The sequence below is a fragment of the Aythya ferina genome (genome assembly GCF_964211825.1).
Source record: "Aythya ferina genome assembly, chromosome: 6".
In the NCBI taxonomy this organism is placed as follows: domain Eukaryota; kingdom Metazoa; phylum Chordata; class Aves; order Anseriformes; family Anatidae; genus Aythya; species Aythya ferina.
Window position 1 is genome coordinate 31,278,773 of NC_140303.1, and position 18,325 is coordinate 31,297,097.

Below are 18,325 nucleotides of genomic sequence, written 5' to 3' on the forward strand. Positions count from 1 at the left end.
GCCAGCGTTACCTGTTTGACTTTATGGATTCTGGTAACGAGCTCTTCTACAGAAACACTGCCAGCAATTACTTCCAGAGGGATTCCATTGTCTCCTATAAAAAAACTGGATGGAACACACACTACAGGATCTGCACAGCTACAGTTAAGGGGAACAAACAACAAAAATTTATAGAGTGACATTTAAAGCAAAAGCAGAAGTCCTCCCCACAGCATCCTCTAGCCCAATACTCTCTTTCCACCTGTTACTAGTATTAAGTGCCAGAGGAGAAAGAAAAAAGGAGCTACCAAATATGCTGGAAAAACTACATACATCTGATCGGTATTTCTTCTTTTCCTTGAAATGGTCTGAGCCAAAATAAATTACTCCGACACATGCACAGCCAACCAACTACACTTTGAAGCTGAAAGATTTTGTTTTAAAGTGAGATGACTTCTAATGTAGATACTACTGAAATCTTTACAATACCATGATGATGCACGCCAAGGTACAGCTCTCCCTTTCTCAGCATCCCACAGCATTTCTGAGCTACAAACAGCAACCTACCTATACAGGCAGACATTCACCTAAGCTCATACCTATGTGTCTGGCAGAACCTAACCCACTTGTTCCTCCTCCTCTGCAATTCTGAACTACACATCTTATTACACGTTTTTCTGCACTAAGAAGTACTTTTAATAACATTGCCTGTAATTATTTGCCTTAAGAACATTATCATCTTCTGGATTTCAATTAGCTATGATCATAATGCAGGATCTAAATTGTTTTCAAAGGATACAAATTTGAGAAAACTGCAGGCATGCTTCACTGTTTGAAAGAAAAGATGCATATTTAGGAGAAGCAATCACTTTGCAACAACTTTAAGTCTTTCAACATAAAAATAACTGTCCTACCACCACACACAAAACTATTTAAATACTTGAGAGAACACTGAAAAACACATCTTCTCATTAACATTTTGCATAAGTGTTGACATGGTGACAATCCTTGCTTGTCACAGTTGACTACAGATTATTATTTATGGAAATAATGCTAAGAAGCAATTCAAGAAAAAGACATCAAGTGTACTGTGTGCAAATAAGACAAATTCTTCTAAAATGCCTATAGAGCATTCCAAAATAATGCAACTTTTGGAAATGTCAACGTGCTTTCTGCACAAGAACTGGGGTGCTCATACTAACAAAACTGAGTAACTCATCCAGGAACATTACTGCTTCTGCATTGCGTGTCACAAGAGAGAAGCATTTTTTCTCCAGGGCCTTACAGACCTATCTTAATGAATTCCTAAGAATTTTCAAATTCATGATGTAGCTGGGCAAACCAAGAATTGCCTTGTAAGTACTTGCATTTTTATTCCTTTTTTTTCTTGGCCTGTTTTTTTTTTGCTATCCTTTTCTGTTGATGAAGGACATCCTCAAATATTCTTTACTATATTCTAAAACTCTAGTATTCTAAAACTGAAATTCAGTAGGAAAAATACAGTGAATATTCTGCACACTGTAACAGGAAACCTGGGAATTTTGAATTTTCTCTGACTCCATTGGCTCCAGCAGCACCAAACTCACTCATGCTCTGGAACATGTTATTTAGACTACTTTCAAATCAGGGACAGGACTTCAAAAGCCTTCTACTTTCATCATCATCAAAGGAAGATCATGTAAGAAACAGAATGAGAATAGGATCAAACCTTTTGGTGTCGATTTTAATAGCAACGAAACCATCTGAGGCAGCCTCGGTCACCTTCTCATCTTCCCACCTCGCGGCCATCTCGGTGGATTGTTCATCCTCACCTGCAAAATGCAGCACACATGAAGCTAACCGTGCCACAAGCAAACACCTCCAGCCTGATTTAAGCTGATTTAAGCTTTGCTTCAACCCCTTGAAATCAGCTTTGCAAAAGTCTCTCAAAATCATTTTCAAATGGGTTGATTTTTTTCCCACTATAATCTGAAGGCAATTCACTCCAGCTGATGCACCGGATGGACAGAAGGGACTGGACATACTGGCGGAGGAGAGATCAAGGGACTGGATCTGACAGCGAGTCTGGAGATCAGCTCGGTGGCATCACCTCACTGCCCAACTTGTGACGGGCCTCATTTTCATGTTACAGGAATACGTTCATGCTTTAACGTTCTGCTTTGGTGTACGCTCCAAACACGCACGGAGAGCTCGCAGCAGTCAGCAAAACACTGTGCCTCCCCAGCGCTAGCCTTCACCTACCATCCTCTGCTCACCAGTCCTTACAAATGTAAGTACGCGTTGGCGCAGCAGCTGCTAACAGAGGTAGAACTGCACTTCTCACCCCGTGGAAAACATAATTCAGCAAACAACGCTTCAGAGTTTAATAATGTTAAAAAATCCATTTATTTTGTTTAAAAGGAGTCAGGAACCCACCAGAACCAGATCGGCAGTAGGAGAGCTACTTAAGCCAGGAAAAGTGAAAGCGTTTTGGTGACGCACACTCAGGACGTTATTTTAACCAGGTGAAACAATGCCAGTCATCCTTTTACCTTCCCAAGCACCGGTTTAGTGAGGACTTGGGTTAATAAATACATTCAGATGAGTTTGTTATTTTTCCACAAGCGAACCAACCTACAAGCTTTTGTTTATCTTTCATTTCTAGTACTTCCTAGCAGCTTGGGATTGCCTGTGCTCTTGATGAAGAACTGAGTCACACGTTGGCTTCCAGCACAAGTCCATTATTCAACAACAAACCGTTTGTTTGTTTCATCCCAGTTGCTATTTCATGCAGCGCTTTTCACTCGTTAAAGATCAGAGCTTTCTGTGCAGCTCCCTGGTGAAGCCCTGCTCCCTCAAGGCTACAACTGGCTGGCCACAACGCTGCTCAGCAAGAAAGGCATCTAAAATACACTGGTTTTGGAAACGTGGCTTTTCACTGGAAGGATTGTGGATGCTAAGGAAGTACTCGGCTCTATTGCTCTTACTCTGCACACCCCGAGTTACTAACTAGGATGATTTACACAGCAGCCCTTCGTTCTCCTGTGGCTGCAGCACTTCCCACTGCGGCCGATGGACGCAGCTGCCGTGCCGAGAGCATCACAGCCTCCTCCCCGTTCCCAAATGCTCAGGGACAGGCAGCCCCTGCACTGCACGCGCTTCTTTGGAGCACATGTGCTCATCCGATTAGGCTACTAAAAATATCTCGGTGCTTGCCTAACGCAACTTGTCCATCCCAACAACTGCTGCAGTTGGCGAAAGAATGTTGAAAGACAAAAGCAGGTTGGAGATCACTCACAGCACATCTCAGAGATGTGCCTCGGGAACAAAAATGCTGGTAGCTCATGTATTGCAGACCTGAATGTCAGGGAGCACGGTTTAATGTTGTGACTACCCACAGAATAACCACCCGTGTAGCTTTTTGATTTAATAACCTTGTCCCATTTGGGGGTTAAGGTTCATTTGTCACGGTTCTTTAGCAGTAACAACATCCTGGAAACGAAGCACAAAAAGCATCAGAGAAGTCTAGAGGCTGAGCTCAACAGGACTTGACAAAATTCACAATGTCCTAAGTTACATCCCGTGTAGCACACAGTCATCAGGGAAAAATGTTTCCCTTACAGAAGACAACAAGCCCAGCTGACTTCACACAACACGTTCACCGTTTCGTAACTACCCACTGGGGTAGGGCCTGCCCGCTCCACGGGCTGGAGCGCTGAGCTGCTCACCTCCTCCTCCTCGCAGCATCCCACACAGCCAGCTTGAAAAGCGCTTTGATACAGCTTGGATAGAAAACACTAACAAATAACTTGGGATTGCAAATCTGGGTTCTGTTAAAAAGAAAAAATCAACTACAAATAAAGTTATAAGCAAAACCATTTCTACAAATGTTTCTAAAAACAAACATTCTAGCTTGAAGTCCTGGCTACACTTTCCCCTTCCTCTTCCACTTCTGGAAACGCACTGGTTATGAGCGGCCTGGTATTTCTGTTATCAGAACATGTCAAACTTTTGGTAACAACAATCTCAAACACCTCAGTCAGCACAGAAGAGGCATCTAAAGAAGTTCCATTAAAAAAAGAAACACACCAAAACCACACAACTTCAGATGAAGTAACTCAAACCATTAAAGGAGTCTTCTAACCCTGAAGGCAAGAAAATCATCTGCAGAACCTCTTCCAAGGTACCCAGGGTGTTCACAGGATGGGATCTTTAACACGCTCACACAACTGCATCATCAGAACCATGCTGTGAAGGTTTAAAAACTAAACTACAAGTGTTAGGATTACAGCTGCAAACAAAAATGTTAATAATAAAAAAAACTGGCTGAACAACATGCAACTGCAGTCTCACACAGCACCTCCTCATCATTAAGGTAAACAGCTATGTTATTTCTTGCTTGGCTAGAACGTACTCTAGAACCAGAACAAACAATCCAGTTCTTCATTTTGCAGCACTTGTTTAGAGAAGTGCAGGGCGCAGGATGAGAGGCGCAGACAGATGGTGGCAGGAACCGGAGCAAATGAAGCGAGCCCAACGGGCTTCAGCACTTTCCATCAAGACTGACTCAATAACCGCCCATCACAGCGGCCACCCTAAAACCACACCTGATTTATAGCTGGCCTTTCTCTTGCTCACTGCTCCCCTTTATTAACGTTTTCTCCAGATGGAGATTATTGGGCAAAGCGCACAGAACAAGAGCACAGAGCATGTCTGGAGGGAGTGTGTCCCGCACAGAAAGCTGCCCCCAGCGCTTCTCCTCCCTGCCCGTGGCCACGCGCGCAGCCCCCGGGCCACGGCCACGCATGGGGTTTTCAGCCTGGACCCACCTGAGCCACAACCCCCGCCGCTGCCAGCAGCGTGCTGGCCCCCGGCACCCTTCGAGCAGGGCTCACAGAGCCCAGCACACACATCCTTGCGGTGTTTACACCAAGGCCCTGCAAGCACAATCCAGGCGCCACCGAACACCTCCGAGGATCCGAAGGCTCCGTGCCCCGGGGGCACCCGCGGAGCCGCCTCAGCGCCGGGCGGGCTCCGTGAGGGCTCTGTGAGGGCTCCGTGAGGGCTTCGCCGTCCCCTCACGGAGCCGAGGCGGGGGCGCAGCGCCCGGCCCTGACACAGCACAACGCGCCAGGCCGGGCCGGGCAGCGCCGAGCCGAGCCCAGCCCAGCCGAGCCCCCTCCCGGCCTCCCGCTGCCCCCCGGTACCTGAGACGACGACGACGAAGACGGCGCCGCGCTGCTTGGCCGCGGCGATGGCGGCGGGGATGGAGCCGCCGAACCACAACATGGCGCCCGCACGGCCCCGCTCCCGGCCCGCCGCCGCCGCCGCCGCCGGGGCGCATGCGCGCGGCCCCGCCCCCTCCCAACAGCCTCCAAGCCGCCTCCTGAGGGGAGGGGAAGGGGCGGGCGCCATCTTGGGGGCTGGGGGTAGGGAGAGGGCTGGGGGGGGGACCCTGAGGGGAAAGTGGGGGAACTGCGCGCTGAGTGAGGGATGGGGCCACAAGGAACAGCCCCAGGGTGCGCCGGGGGGGCTCAGGTTGGAAATGAGGAGACATTTCTCTTCAGAAGGCAGCCAGGTGCTGGGACGGGTTGCCCAGGGAGGCGGGGGGTCATCGCCCCTGGGGGGGCTGGGGCTGGCGCCTGGGGACAGGGTTAGGGGGAGGTGTACAACCTCTGCTGAGGTTGCACCTTCTGGATTTTCTGGATTTAAGAGCAATGCCAAAAGTTGGGTGGTAGCAGTGTAAACAATAAGCATTTTTTAGAGATGACTTTTTGTTCATCCCTGTTATGCATCTTCATGTAAAGGCAGAGGTTAGGGTGTAACGTGTACAAGCATCCTGAGCTCGATGCAGACGTGTGATACATTCTGTACTCATCCTCATGGCCTTCCCAGCAGCTGCAGTTTGTGTTTATCACCCACCCTGTGCTTGGAACCTCCAGTTAGAAGCTGAGCTGCACAAGAAGGGTAAGAGGTGCTGAACACCACTTGTTTGGGAAATTGTTTTGCAAGTATGACTCTCAAAAATTTTTAAACCACTTCAAGAAAGGAATTTTGTTTAAACGTAAAAGTGAAAGGCTTACTAATGACTGGATAGGTGACTTTTGTGAGAGCAGACAATCTTTACATTTTATAGAAGTATTAGAATTTTCAAATAATTAAAATGTAACAAGTATAATTCTCTAACTGTGGGGCCATTGAGTTGCTGCAGTTGCACATGTCTCTGCAGCTGTAACTAATTAATCTGAGAGCCCCTTGAGCAGGTGTCCCTGCGAAGCAGCAGAACGCTCCAAGCACAGGGAGCATTTGTAGTGCAGGGCAGAGGGATGGAGTTGGGTGGGTTGCACCACCTCAGACACTAGGTGGGGACAAATAAGAACCCTAAAGGAAAGACATGCCACGTGGATTAGGGAACCTTCCTGAGCCTTTATTTAAAGTGATTTGGAAAGGCTTCTCTCACATCCAGCCTGCTTCCCAAGTCCCTTGTAATGGCAACATTGTGTAACGCGTGAGGTAGCTTCACAGTCCACCTCCAGAGCATTTGGTATTGCAAGTCTGAAACTCTTCAGAACATACGGATCCAAATCTGATGGAAATCACATCTACTGCTCTTGGGGAAACTTCAGCTAGTTTAAGATAAAATACACAAAGCTTGAATTTGGCAATCTGCATGAGAAACAATGCAAGAGGCTCATTTACATTTTAAGAGATTGGTGAATCATGACCCCCTCAAAAAAAAAACACAACACCAAGCAACAAAAAGCAGCAACAACAGAACACTGCAGATTGACTTTGTACAGGAAAATATTTTTATTAGTGAATTATTTTTAATTGCACTGTCACTTGACGCTAATCAGTGGTTCGTTAACAGTTCAAAGTATCAATTTAAGCCAGGTTAAAAGGCAAATAATTTGACTAAACGAGACAAGCTGTGGTGCACTTCCTCGTATCTATAAACCAATACTGTAGGCTATCATAGCACGCTTAATGGTGCTATTTCTTAGAGTAACTAATTTGGAAACCATCAGAAGGGTGAGGCTGTGCTGCATACCCATCTCCCTAACTAATCTTATAACTAGTGCAAAAAAGAGTTAAAATTAGGTGTTAGAAGGAGAATGCCAGTGTCCCCATTTCAAGTTCCGTCTGAGGTCCTTTGTAAATTGTGCATGATGTGCATTAGTCCATTTTTATAAATAGATATGTATAGATTTTCTTTAAGTTAGCTGTCAAGTGATTTTAGGAAAACGAATGTAGCAGATCGCTTAGGGTTGAAACCAGTGCATGCTGCAGCCATCTTCTAGCACTTCTACCTCTGCTGTGCCTATGTCTGAGAGGTTTCACTGCTGTCAGCATGGTTTATCATCATCAATCCTTAGTCTAACTCCGATTTGCAGTTAACTGGGGCATGGGATCTGAATTAAGAATAAACTTCACTGTTAAAAATTATACACAGCAGCACAGTTTATTTTTATACTTTTAACCAGTTTTAAAAGCAAACAAGTGTCAGCAACATACAGGTTTTCCTACAGAGCTCTTTGGTTTACAGCACTAGTCTTATCTGACATTCAAATTTCTCTTCAGAAGTGCAGAAACAGTTCATTACAGTTGCATGCAGCCCATATGATGACTAGGCTCGTCTGCTTTAACAGTAAGACTGAAAAAATAACATTAAAAAAGCAGCAAATGGTAAAGTCTTCGTGCCCTGTACCAATTTTTAATGTTTCTTAATCATCTCTTAAGCAAGACCCGCTTTCAACCTGACACATTTCGACAATCTGCTAGCATTGCAAAGCAGTCAAGTAATTACAAGCAGGATAAAAAATAAACCTTGCTAACAAGGGGTTGCCAGACAGGTCCCAACTCCAGCCCTATAAGCCTAAACGCAGAAGGCAGACATTGAACCAAAGGGAGGATTGTACATGTTATGATAACAACACAACTGCATCATTTTCAAGGCAACCAAGAGACTTTCTCATTTACATTGGACCTTACATCTAAAATTTTCAGCTGTGAATAGTGACTTTGCTCTTCGGTTCCAGAATAAGATAGCTTAAAGTGACTTAATGTTCAGGTTTTGGAAACTGGACCCTTTTAGGTGTTCTCGACTACACACGGGAATTAAGACTTCCAAAATGAAGTCACATTAACGTTGTGCACTGTTTTTACGCTTATTGACATCACTAACCAGAAATACCCAAACCCAAAACACTTTAAACGTGAGCAGAATCAACACTTTGAATAGAGGTACCCCACCAGTGATGTCATAAGAGATGGCACAAGACTGAACTGTAGAAGCACTGAAGGGATTGAAGGCTGTCCTTTTTGAGCTACAATAATTTGTCATGACCCTTGGCATAAAAGCGGTTTGATCAATTTCCTCTAGAACTTCATGCAAGTGTTCCTTGCCTCAGGGCTAAATACAAGAAATTGCAGCCCACGCCACTTTTTTTTTTTTAGGAAAAAAGAAATTCATGAAGCTAAATTAGATCTTCATAGAAGTTAGTTGCAATTTTGACTCCCTTTCAGAGATCCAAACAAGCTACTACAGGATCAACTCAGAACAACATGCTGGATGTGCAGTTCTAAGGCACAAATGAGTGTGAAAGCATGAGAACGTGACTTTATTCTACCTTCAGAGGGAAAGGGCTTGCATTACTGGATAGGAAAAGGGTATAGAGCAGTTTGACTAATACAGGACAACAAAACTGGTCTTGCTGGGAAAGGCAAGCTGCGTATCAAAGTGCCTTATTCAACACTAAATGATTCTTCTCATGCTTCAACAGAACTAAACTCCCATCTCTGTACCACCGTCCTCATCTGGACCTTGAAATGTAAGGGATGGGCTTCTGGGATCAGGGACAGTCACAGGTAGGAGCACCCAAGTTCTGTAGTCTTCAGTTGCCAGTACACAACAATGCTGAAGTCCTTTCTTTGTAGATGATGTTCCACTACTTTTCATTTTACCATCATCTTCTACACATGTGAGCAAAAGAAAAGACTTTCAGATTAAAATGGGTTAGATTTGCTCAGGGTAAGATTTGTTTCAGGTAAGGTGCAGGAGCAGCGTACTGATGTTTTATTTTATACCGCTCCAGACTTAATGAAACGTGAAGCACACGAGGGCAGTTTGGCAGCTCTGCAGTGCTGTGAGGAGATCTTCCTGAGTCCAACCTCATGCCCATTGTTTTTTCACTGTTCCTAAAGGATGGGGTTTGCTTGCTTTCTTGATTTTAAGCAATCATTTTCATTGTACTATCACAAATAACATTGAACCTGTCCACAGTTCAGGGATGCATTTCCTACAGTAATGTTACTGCATTAATAAAAGCTTACTCAAGTAGTAGCCTTACCACTTGGGGGGTAGGTAATAGCCAGATGAGCTTGTGTTTTCTGGTTATTCTTCCAGTGCTTTTTCCTCACCTTCAACAGTTAAGACATGCTCACAGACAAATAAAATGCCTTAAACCACTGCAACAGTTCGAGTCCCTCTTTAATTCTGTTGGCTGTTACTTACTTTTAAAATAGCTTCAATGTGGAATGATGGGAAGCTCAAATATGCTGGGTCTGGATTAGCTGAGCACACTTGAGAAAGCGAGTTTTATATATAGCATCTATTTCAAGCCATGAAGTACAGTCATTTGCTTTATAGAACGTGATCCAAACCCATGGAATAAACCTAGTTTCAGGGTTTTTGTGCAGTCCCTAGACTTGGGTGTTTTAGGGAACCAAAAGGGGCAGAAGTGTAAAAGCCAGGAGAGTGGGGCTGGTCTTGGTTCAACAAGTTTGAGAGCCGATGTCTGATGAACCCTGGCCAGTTACTAGAGACAGTATGAAATGGCACAACAGCTGGAATGAACAAAAGACTGTAAAGTGGAAATATGTTAGTTTGTGCCCATTTTAGACATCAGAGAGCTTTATAATTAATAGGACTTCCGGGGTGTTAATGAGGTACACATCAGCATATCCAGAACAAAAACTTTACAAAAACTTTAACGGCCCCTACTTAACAGGAAAGAAAGCATGCCCAGAAAGCGGAAACTGTCTGTAGATAAGAGTCATTCAGGATTAGAATAAAACTGACTTCCTAAACGCTTTTTTTTCTTCTGGAGGAACTTTCAAATTTACAACATACTTGTTAAGAAATATTGGCTGAGACTTGTTCCTCTCCTCCTTTTGTTTGCCTCGCTCACGTTCTCCATGCTTACCTCTCTCCTCTTTGTTTTCTTCTCTTTGGTTATTATGGGGAAAGTTTATTAAACGAAGCGAGTCACGCAGCATCCTTTGGAAATACCTAGATTTAATGTTATGCTTAGCTCTGGTCTTAGGTCATTCAGAATAGATGAAAACTCTCCGTTATACATTCCTCTTCTACATCTATGGAACAATGTCCTGGAAATGTTTAGCCACAGGAAGCAGCTGCCTTTCTGGGTTTCAGCACCTGTCAGTACAGACATTTAATTTGTTAACTACTTTCACAGGAGTAAAACAGTAATCTTGAGCTAGTGCTGGAGAATTGACAAGAAACAGTGATGTAGCCCCTGCTATGGTTGTGTTACCACCTCTGTGCTGCTGGGAGGAGCGGAATATTGTAATCTGTGTAACCTGGGGGTGATAGAGGCACTGGGTGCTACAGCACTCCCGCCTCAGGAGGAAGAAATACATCCTCTGAGGCATGACTCTTCATTCAAGTAGTAACAAATGAACTTGAATGCCAAGAAACATCCATCCTTTTAGTGAAACGGACTTAGCAAAGTGGATCTGCTTATCTGTTGCTAAAGTAAATCTGTCTTTTGGCTAAGGGCTTGAACATTTTCCCTCTACTTCAGGAGAACATTCAAGCATAAGTGTACCCTCAGCCATGTAAATACCCGTCACTACGGCATTTTGCAGGGTCAAGTCCCACATGCCTCGTTCGTTAGGCTGCATCATTCCCAGACAGATCAATTTTCTTCTGCGTATTTTTGATAAATCACATGAATGATTTGAGCACGCACAGGACTGTTACTACCACTTCACATGTTTACATTTGGTTGTTGAGTGGTAGAATTTTCAAAACAAGGTGAAAATTAATGCCTCTAAATTCTTTCCCTCTGTAAAATATATTTTTATATTATAACATTTACCTCAAGTTTCCACTTATGGAAATTACAAATGAATGTTTTACAGAACTACAGCTGTAAAGGAAGGGAACAAGTTATTACTTGTCTATGCAGCAAGTCAGTGCCCATGCTAAGAATAAAAAAAAAAAAAAACAACAAAACAGGAGCAGCACCTCATGGTCCCTGATCAATTTCTTCCTAGTTTTACTTATATAGGGAAACACTTAAAAAATGGAGGTTGACATAAATAAATGCTTCAAGAAGAGGAACAGAGAGAGTGGTTCTTTGAGAAATTCTAGTATTTATGTTATTAGCAAGTTATTTTCTCACATTAAAGGGATCCAAACCATTGATGTGTTCATCCAGGTTTCAGAAGAATCCTAGAAGTTTAAACAAGTGCACTGGAAAAGTTTGTTTGTAAACATTTATTTTCTTGAACTGAAAAAGGCTTGCATCAGCACACATTGTACAGCCTTGCAAATTACACAAATTGAAAAAAAAAAAAAATGTTTGTTTCATTTTTATGTGCAATTAATCTTTAATGTCCAGTGAGCATCTGCAAATGATGAAAACTTAAACCATTAAAAAGGTTTCCAGCACTTATCAAATACAATTATCTTAGCGTGAAAAGGAAGAGAAAGAGATTCATACTGGTGGGAACACAATTAAAGTGCAAACATTTTGTCACTTGTGAAGACAATTTAGTTTCTTCACCTTTTTGCTAAAAAGAAATATTAAAATGTGATTCAGTGAACATTCTTTGTAATCTATTCATATTCCCCCTTAAATACTTATTAAACTTGTTGGATCAGAAGCAAATCCTTCGAGGTTACAACCAACTTGTGATTTCTTTTGACATTGCTTGAATGAATCTCAAAAGAAAACAACCATCTAAGGAGTTAGCTAGTTACTAAAATTATATTTTTTTTCCTTTAAAAACAAAACAAAACAAAAAAACAAACACAAGGGGAAAGGAACAGGTTAATTTGAAGATTTGGGGTACTTTGCTAGAAAATGAGAGTAATTCCTTGGACATGGTTCTCTTTTCCCCTCCACCAATCCTCAGGCTCCTGCTTTGGAATGGACAGCTGCGTGCTGGCTGTGAAAAGGGATTATAAAATACAAATCTGGACGTGGGATTTTATGAATGTCTGCTGTACAATAGAACTTTGGATCTGATACAAGAATTCAAAAATATAAAACAAAACTATTATAAAAGTAGGGGGCATCTCAGCGGCATTCCTTATAGAAAGCTGCCTTTTCTCAAAGGTGATTCCTTGCTATTGTCTGGGATCAACTCTTTATTTTTTTTCTTCATCTCGCTGGATCACTGGGTTATTCTTCAATGGTTAATGTCACATGACAAAACATCCCAGGAGTCTCTCTGAAGAGAGCAGAAACCCCGTAACATCAAGCCAATCGAGGAGAGGAGGACATGAAGTAGTAAAGGCTGAGTGTCCACCCATGGAACTGCTACTGAGAACTAGCCCTTTCCAGAATGTGAAAGTCGTAGTGCTTCTTGCTCGTTCTCAGCCTGAACTTGTTCACTGAGGTACTACTTTGTTTCTTCAATGCGTTCTGAGCAGCCGACATCGTAGGGAACGTAGCTAGAACCGTGTACGTGGAGGCCAAGTCACTGGGTTTGGATGGCTCAGTGTTCACATTGCTATCCCCGCTGCCACAGTAACGACGGTGCTGCTGCGTCTGCAGACACTGCGAATCCCTTAGCCACCGAATCTTGGCACCAACTTTTAAAAGTTCTCCGAATAGTTTCTCTGCTTCCATACGAGTTATGCCTTCCGGCAGTTCAGTTATTTCTAGAACTTTTCCCACAACTGAAACAAGAAAAAGATGGAAACAAAATCGGTGGTTGTACTGAAAGATCCATCACACAGCGGAAAGTGAGTTATTTCATCTCACATCTCCAACTGCCTGATGCCATGCTGATACACGGGCATGCCATTCCTGGAACCCAGGGGGCATTCTGCTGTCACAGAAAAGCTGAGGATAGAAGAGTGGGGCAGGGAATCCACACCAAGTTTTGCAGTAGATTTGAACACTCACTCTACCACCTGACTCTCTTCACACATCACTGTGCTAAACAGCTAGTCTCTCTGCTCTCAGAATCTTCTCCAGAAAATGGTTAGAAAGAACTGATTTATCAGTAATTTTCTGCAAAGAGATGATGGTAGGTAACACTTGCAACACACATAATTTCCAGTAAAGATGGGAGAACAGCTGATGTCAGGTTTTATTTGGATGACATCTTTACCAACTCCAAAGACCCAACCTGCAGATCTCCTAGCGTGTTCTCAAAATTCATGGATTTATTTTTATTAGAAGGAAAAAACTAAGTATTAACTTTTTTCTGGTTTAGGTATGATTTTGCATTTCACAGAAGTAAGAGGAAGCAGGGGTACACATTTACTATAATATTATGGGAGAAGGGTTTTGGACTTGGCTTGAATCCAGTAAACTTGCTTTTCCTTTTAGTACTGTCCAGTCCTGGTCTTCTCTAGTCTTTTCTCCAGCTTTCAAAACTACGCTTTTCTCATTCCTCTCTCTCTCTCTCTCTCTTATTATCTTTCCTCTCTCTCCTAATCAAGTCTTCTGTCCATCTTTGTTTCCACAGTTTGCCATGCCCATTTCTGCCCAGTTACATTTCATTCTGGCCCTTTTCTCACCTGTGCTTTTCTCATTACATCCCTAGCCTGTCACCACAATTTATTCTGCTGGAGGACTGTGTCAGTCAGCAATTCTATACCTGGTTCTCCCGCACCAAGATCTGTTGAAGCAGCCTTCTTTGCTGGTTTCTTCCCCCTGTTTCCGTGTCTGTTTCCAGGCTGACACTGGAGAGATGGATATAAATGATGTACTTTAATGACAGCGCATCAGTATTTTGAAATATCTGGGTTAGCTCAGTGAAAAATTATGCAGGAGAATGTCTGAAAAGTAACCTGTGCTACTGTGGTATAGAAAAGATTTCCATGTCTGATTTTAGTCATGGAGTTTAGCAATCCTGCAGTCAGGGGCATTCAATCCTTCACAAGAAAGGAAGCAAATGATGAAAAATCACCTCAACCCTTCTTGGAAAAAAAATCCATCCCCGCCCCCAAACCCAACACACCTTCTGGCTGATCTCAGGTAGAACTGAGCAAGGGAGAGGGTCTGTGTCTGTCCCAGAAATTAAATAGATGGCAAGACTTGTGAGCTTTGCAAACTCTTAATATTTTGGCTTTCTTGTAAGAAACAAAGACACCCTTTGCTTAGAAATACCCGTATGTATTTTCTATTTTTAAAAAACTGTTATTCAAATAAAACAATAATTTACAGAAACAGTCTCTCTCCAGTTTTTTGAACTGCTGGCAAACTGCCTCCAAAAGAATCCATATTCTACACTGGGCCTTCTATCTTCTTTTGTAGGTTGGAATTTCAGTTCAAAAGAAAAGCTACATTTCATAATGCTTCTCTGTATTTTTGCAACAGGAACAATGGGAAGTATCAACACAGAATAAAAACAGTTATTGGAAAGCACGTGCTTTCCAATCAGTTACTTTTCTAATGCAATGATATATTCTCCTGTTCATGGTTATTATAACTGTAGTCCTGAACTGTTTTCTTCAGTGTTTCCAGGAGAGTGTTGTCTTTAATACCTGTTGGCTTGCTACTTGTCCACGTAACAAAGATGGTGGATTGTATTGCAGGGGCTGGCCGAGCAATGGGTATCTGGCATCTCCTTAAAGAGAAAGGTAATTAGAAAGCTTTTTTTTCCTGTAATATAAAAACTCTCTCCAAATTCGCTTACACCAAAGAGAAATCAGAATGACTGCACAAAGCAGTGTATTTGGCTAAGCTAAGAAAATAAGATTTGGCACCATTAAGTAAATGTCTATAAGTAAGTCTTACTGATCACAAGGTGGAAGGCTACAAGCCTAAGGCTCTCTTGTATTTCAGAGTTCCACTGAAAAATGTACTATTTTTTTTTCCCCTTCAAAGCAGTCTTCTCTAAATCCTGTCACATCAAAATGAGCTTAATGAGGATGCTGTCAGTGTAACAGTTTAACCATTTCCATGGTAATCTCTCTATATTCCTGGTAATCTAGTGCCAGGTACATCTGTATATCCTTTTTGCTCCAAGGAGCCACAAGATCAGTGAACATAAATTTTTAATAAATCACAGAAGAGTAAGAAAGTTGAGGGACACGATTTACAACAGGCAACCTGGATTTTTTTTTTTTTTTTTTTTAAACAAGAGGAATGGAACACAAAGCAATAGTGTAAAGATCATGCAGAAGGTAAGACAAAGGCAAACAAAGGAAAATAAGGTCTTCTCTATCAGTAAGGAAGACCTAACAGATTTTTCTCTAAGTTTTGTTTTACTTTAATGCAATTTTTCTATAAAGTAAGACCCACTGATTTCAAGTTTGGGAATTGCAGATGTCCAAACATAATGGACATCCTTGGTCACTGACACAGGATTTATCATTTGTTTTCCAATTTTTATCACATCTCAGTGAAAATTCCCTATTTTCTGTTTTACGATAACAGGGCAGCAGAGGAATGAATGAAATTATTCTACAAGGATTTTTCTTCTATCATGCTAGTTTTTCTAAAAGGAATGAAGAATTCGCACTTAGGCAGTGGTTTGATTCAGTGCATCATCAATGAGTAAATGAGTTTGGTAGAACATTCATCTTAACGTGACATTTCTGTGTCCTTTTCTCCAAAAGATACCATTACCACCCAATGTGTTAAGGTCAGCTTGTCCCACATGATTTATCTTTGTAGCTCTAAAATTATACCTTTTGTAAATAGATGTAGAGTTCTTGATTTATGGTTAAAACTTGAAACTAAATTATATCAAACATTGTATTAATATTTTCAATTCTACAGTGGGCAATTTCTCATGAGAGAAAGCTAGTGAGTTATAGAAGGTCCAACAACAAAAGATCGAGGCTTTTGAGAATATGGGGAATGATACCAGTGCAGTGATAAGGTCAAATTGTACATGATGCAAGGTGGGCAGTTTTGATGATCCCGCTTCAGCAGCAAGACTACTCATGTGAGCCACAGTTTGTCACAAAATCCTTATATAGCTTGTATTTTAAAACATTTATTGAAAATAAAACCACAGAAATATTTTAGTTAACTAAAAATATACCTTGTCCAGGGACGAAAGGTCTAGAAAACTGGGGCACAATAGAAAGAGGTGTTAATGTGGGACGGATGTTCTTCATGTTTGATAGCTGAGCTGGTGCTGGTGATTGGGCCGGTGAGGTGACGGGACTACCTACTTGAGGACTATGCTGCAACTGGATAAACAAGTTAGTGTTTTAGAAAGTATCTAGGTGAGCAATGACATCTACAGCATTCAAACGCTGGAAGCAAAATTAAAATTGGTATATTAAGTACCATCAGAACAGATTTAATTCCCCAAAAGAACTTTTGGGGAGAAAGAAAACCAACACAAAATGACATGCAAAGGTGCAATTTATGCAAATAAGTCATGCTAGAAAATAAATCAAAAAGCTCATACCTGTGCAGCACTGTCTAAAGTGCTAAGTTCTGCGGACTTCTGCCCCCTTTGATGATCACAGTAGTATTTATTCTGTTTCCACTGTGGAGGTGAATGGTTCCGAGGCTGAGGATTGTTAGGTATATTTAGCTGCATCATTACTACTCCTCCACCTGGTGGTGCTGCTACTGCTGCAAGACAAGAAATTGGTAGAATACAGTTAGTTTATCATATATTTAAATTTTTATTTTACAAGAAAAAACGTGAAAAAAGAGAAATAGCATAATGGACATCTTGCTAAATAAGCTGCTCAATTACAGAAAACTAGGACAAGTATCTTCTGAACAATTATATTTCCACTATCAGATAAATGTGCACTAGATTAACTTGAGAAGGCTTCCCAGAACTATAAAAGATAAACGGAAACCAATGAAACTCATTATTGAGAATATTTTTGAAACAAATTCTATTTAATGGTAGTTGAAATTACTCAACATTCATTGCAGTTACTGTCAGAGTAATGCATTGAAGAACAATCCTATCAAGAAAAATATACATCATTTAAAAACAGTTTACCTAGTTAGTTTACAAGATATACCAAATGTTTTATCTGATACTATACCATACATTAGAAAGACCTAATTAATCTTCAGTCCGAGGCAAAATTACCCTCATTTACACATTTTACAATGGATTTTTACATAACTGAGATTGTTTTTCTGCACAGAGACTGCAAGCTGATCCCCACATCCTGTACCACTTTACCACTGTGGTAGCTACACAAACTCCAGTTAGAGAATGGCCAAACAGCTGATGGTGTTCCTTACAGTTTCACGTAAGAGTTGTGATGAGAGGTTTCCAGAGAGAAAACTGGTCCTCCCCCTGTTGACCTGTCCCTTTCCCAGGTAATTTATATAATGTCATGTTCACGTGAAAGTGGTTGTTTTCAGTTTCCTTCTTTCCTCTACCCACTGCTTACATAATTTCTTTGAAACAATGATTAAAATATGTGATTGAAACCGCATTTAATCATTCACCTATAAAGATGGGATCTACAACCTTCTCAAATCACCGCCTATGTTGTAGCATCAGTTAGGAACAGTAAGTCAGATATGGATTTTTTTTTTTTTAAATGCATTTTATATGTGCTATTGTTTTCACTGCCCCTACGGTCCAAAAAAGAAACAATCTGACTCCTTTGAAATGCAAACCAAATAACATAGAATAACAAATTCAATAATAAAACTATATTAGCTTTTCTAAACTGTATTCTGAAATACTTATTATACTGATTTTTATCAAAATAAAGTGATACAAGCAGTACTTTTGCATCTATACTCTCTTTCCAATCTTTTTAATGGCAAAAACGTTGTACCCAGGTATTACAGACTTAGATGTAATCATCAGATTACCTCACCAATTTTAGTGGATATACATTTGAGTGTCCCTGTAAGAGCCACATTGCAAATTGTTCTATTTTGTTGCATGGCAAAATAAAACATACATCTACTTACAGGTATCTGCTACACAATCAGAACAACACACCCCACAACACTTTCCAGGTGGCCAAGCCCATAAGCTTATGTAAACCCTATACATAAACCTGAGGTGTACCAAGCAAACATCTATGTACACGCTGTTTTACACAAGAAAAAATATTTCATTTTTAGGCATATATTTATATTATTTCATTTTTATGCATATATTTATAAACATTAAAATGGCATATTTACATCTTACTGTCTTAAAATAC

The 18,325-nt window shown here is 41.4% G+C and overlaps 2 protein-coding genes and 1 long non-coding RNA gene across 15 annotated transcripts in view; 1 reads left to right on the forward strand and 2 right to left on the reverse strand.

Moving 5' to 3' along the window:
• Positions 1-5,302, reverse strand: part of UBXN4 (UBX domain protein 4) — an 11,985-nt gene extending 6,683 nt beyond the window's left edge. Inside the window, exons 1-4 of the mRNA XM_084524681.1 lie at positions 5,166-5,302; positions 1,688-1,790; positions 779-807; positions 12-130 (exon numbers count right to left, since the gene is read on the reverse strand). Coding sequence (XP_084380807.1) covers positions 12-130; positions 779-807; positions 1,688-1,790; positions 5,166-5,247 — 333 coding nt within the window. The 5' untranslated portion in view covers positions 5,248-5,302. The remainder of the gene's footprint in view (positions 1-11; positions 131-778; positions 808-1,687; positions 1,791-5,165) is intronic.
• Positions 5,303-5,647: 345 nt separating this feature from the next.
• On the forward strand, positions 5,648-11,894 carry LOC311439029. Its single transcript, XR_014694512.1, has 2 exons — positions 5,648-8,826; positions 9,054-11,894. It is a non-coding gene; the product is annotated as an uncharacterized lncRNA (long non-coding RNA).
• Positions 11,468-18,325, reverse strand: part of R3HDM1 (R3H domain containing 1) — a 50,526-nt gene continuing 43,668 nt past the window's right edge. For all 13 annotated transcript variants that reach the window (XM_084524245.1, XM_084524250.1, XM_084524244.1 and 10 more), the window contains 5 exons: positions 16,594-16,763; positions 16,219-16,369; positions 14,711-14,793; positions 13,822-13,906; positions 11,468-12,892 (listed from right to left, as the gene is read on the reverse strand). In XM_084524245.1, coding sequence (XP_084380371.1) covers positions 12,531-12,892; positions 13,822-13,906; positions 14,711-14,793; positions 16,219-16,369; positions 16,594-16,763 — 851 coding nt within the window. In that variant the 3' untranslated portion in view covers positions 11,468-12,530. The remainder of the gene's footprint in view (positions 12,893-13,821; positions 13,907-14,710; positions 14,794-16,218; positions 16,370-16,593; positions 16,764-18,325) is intronic.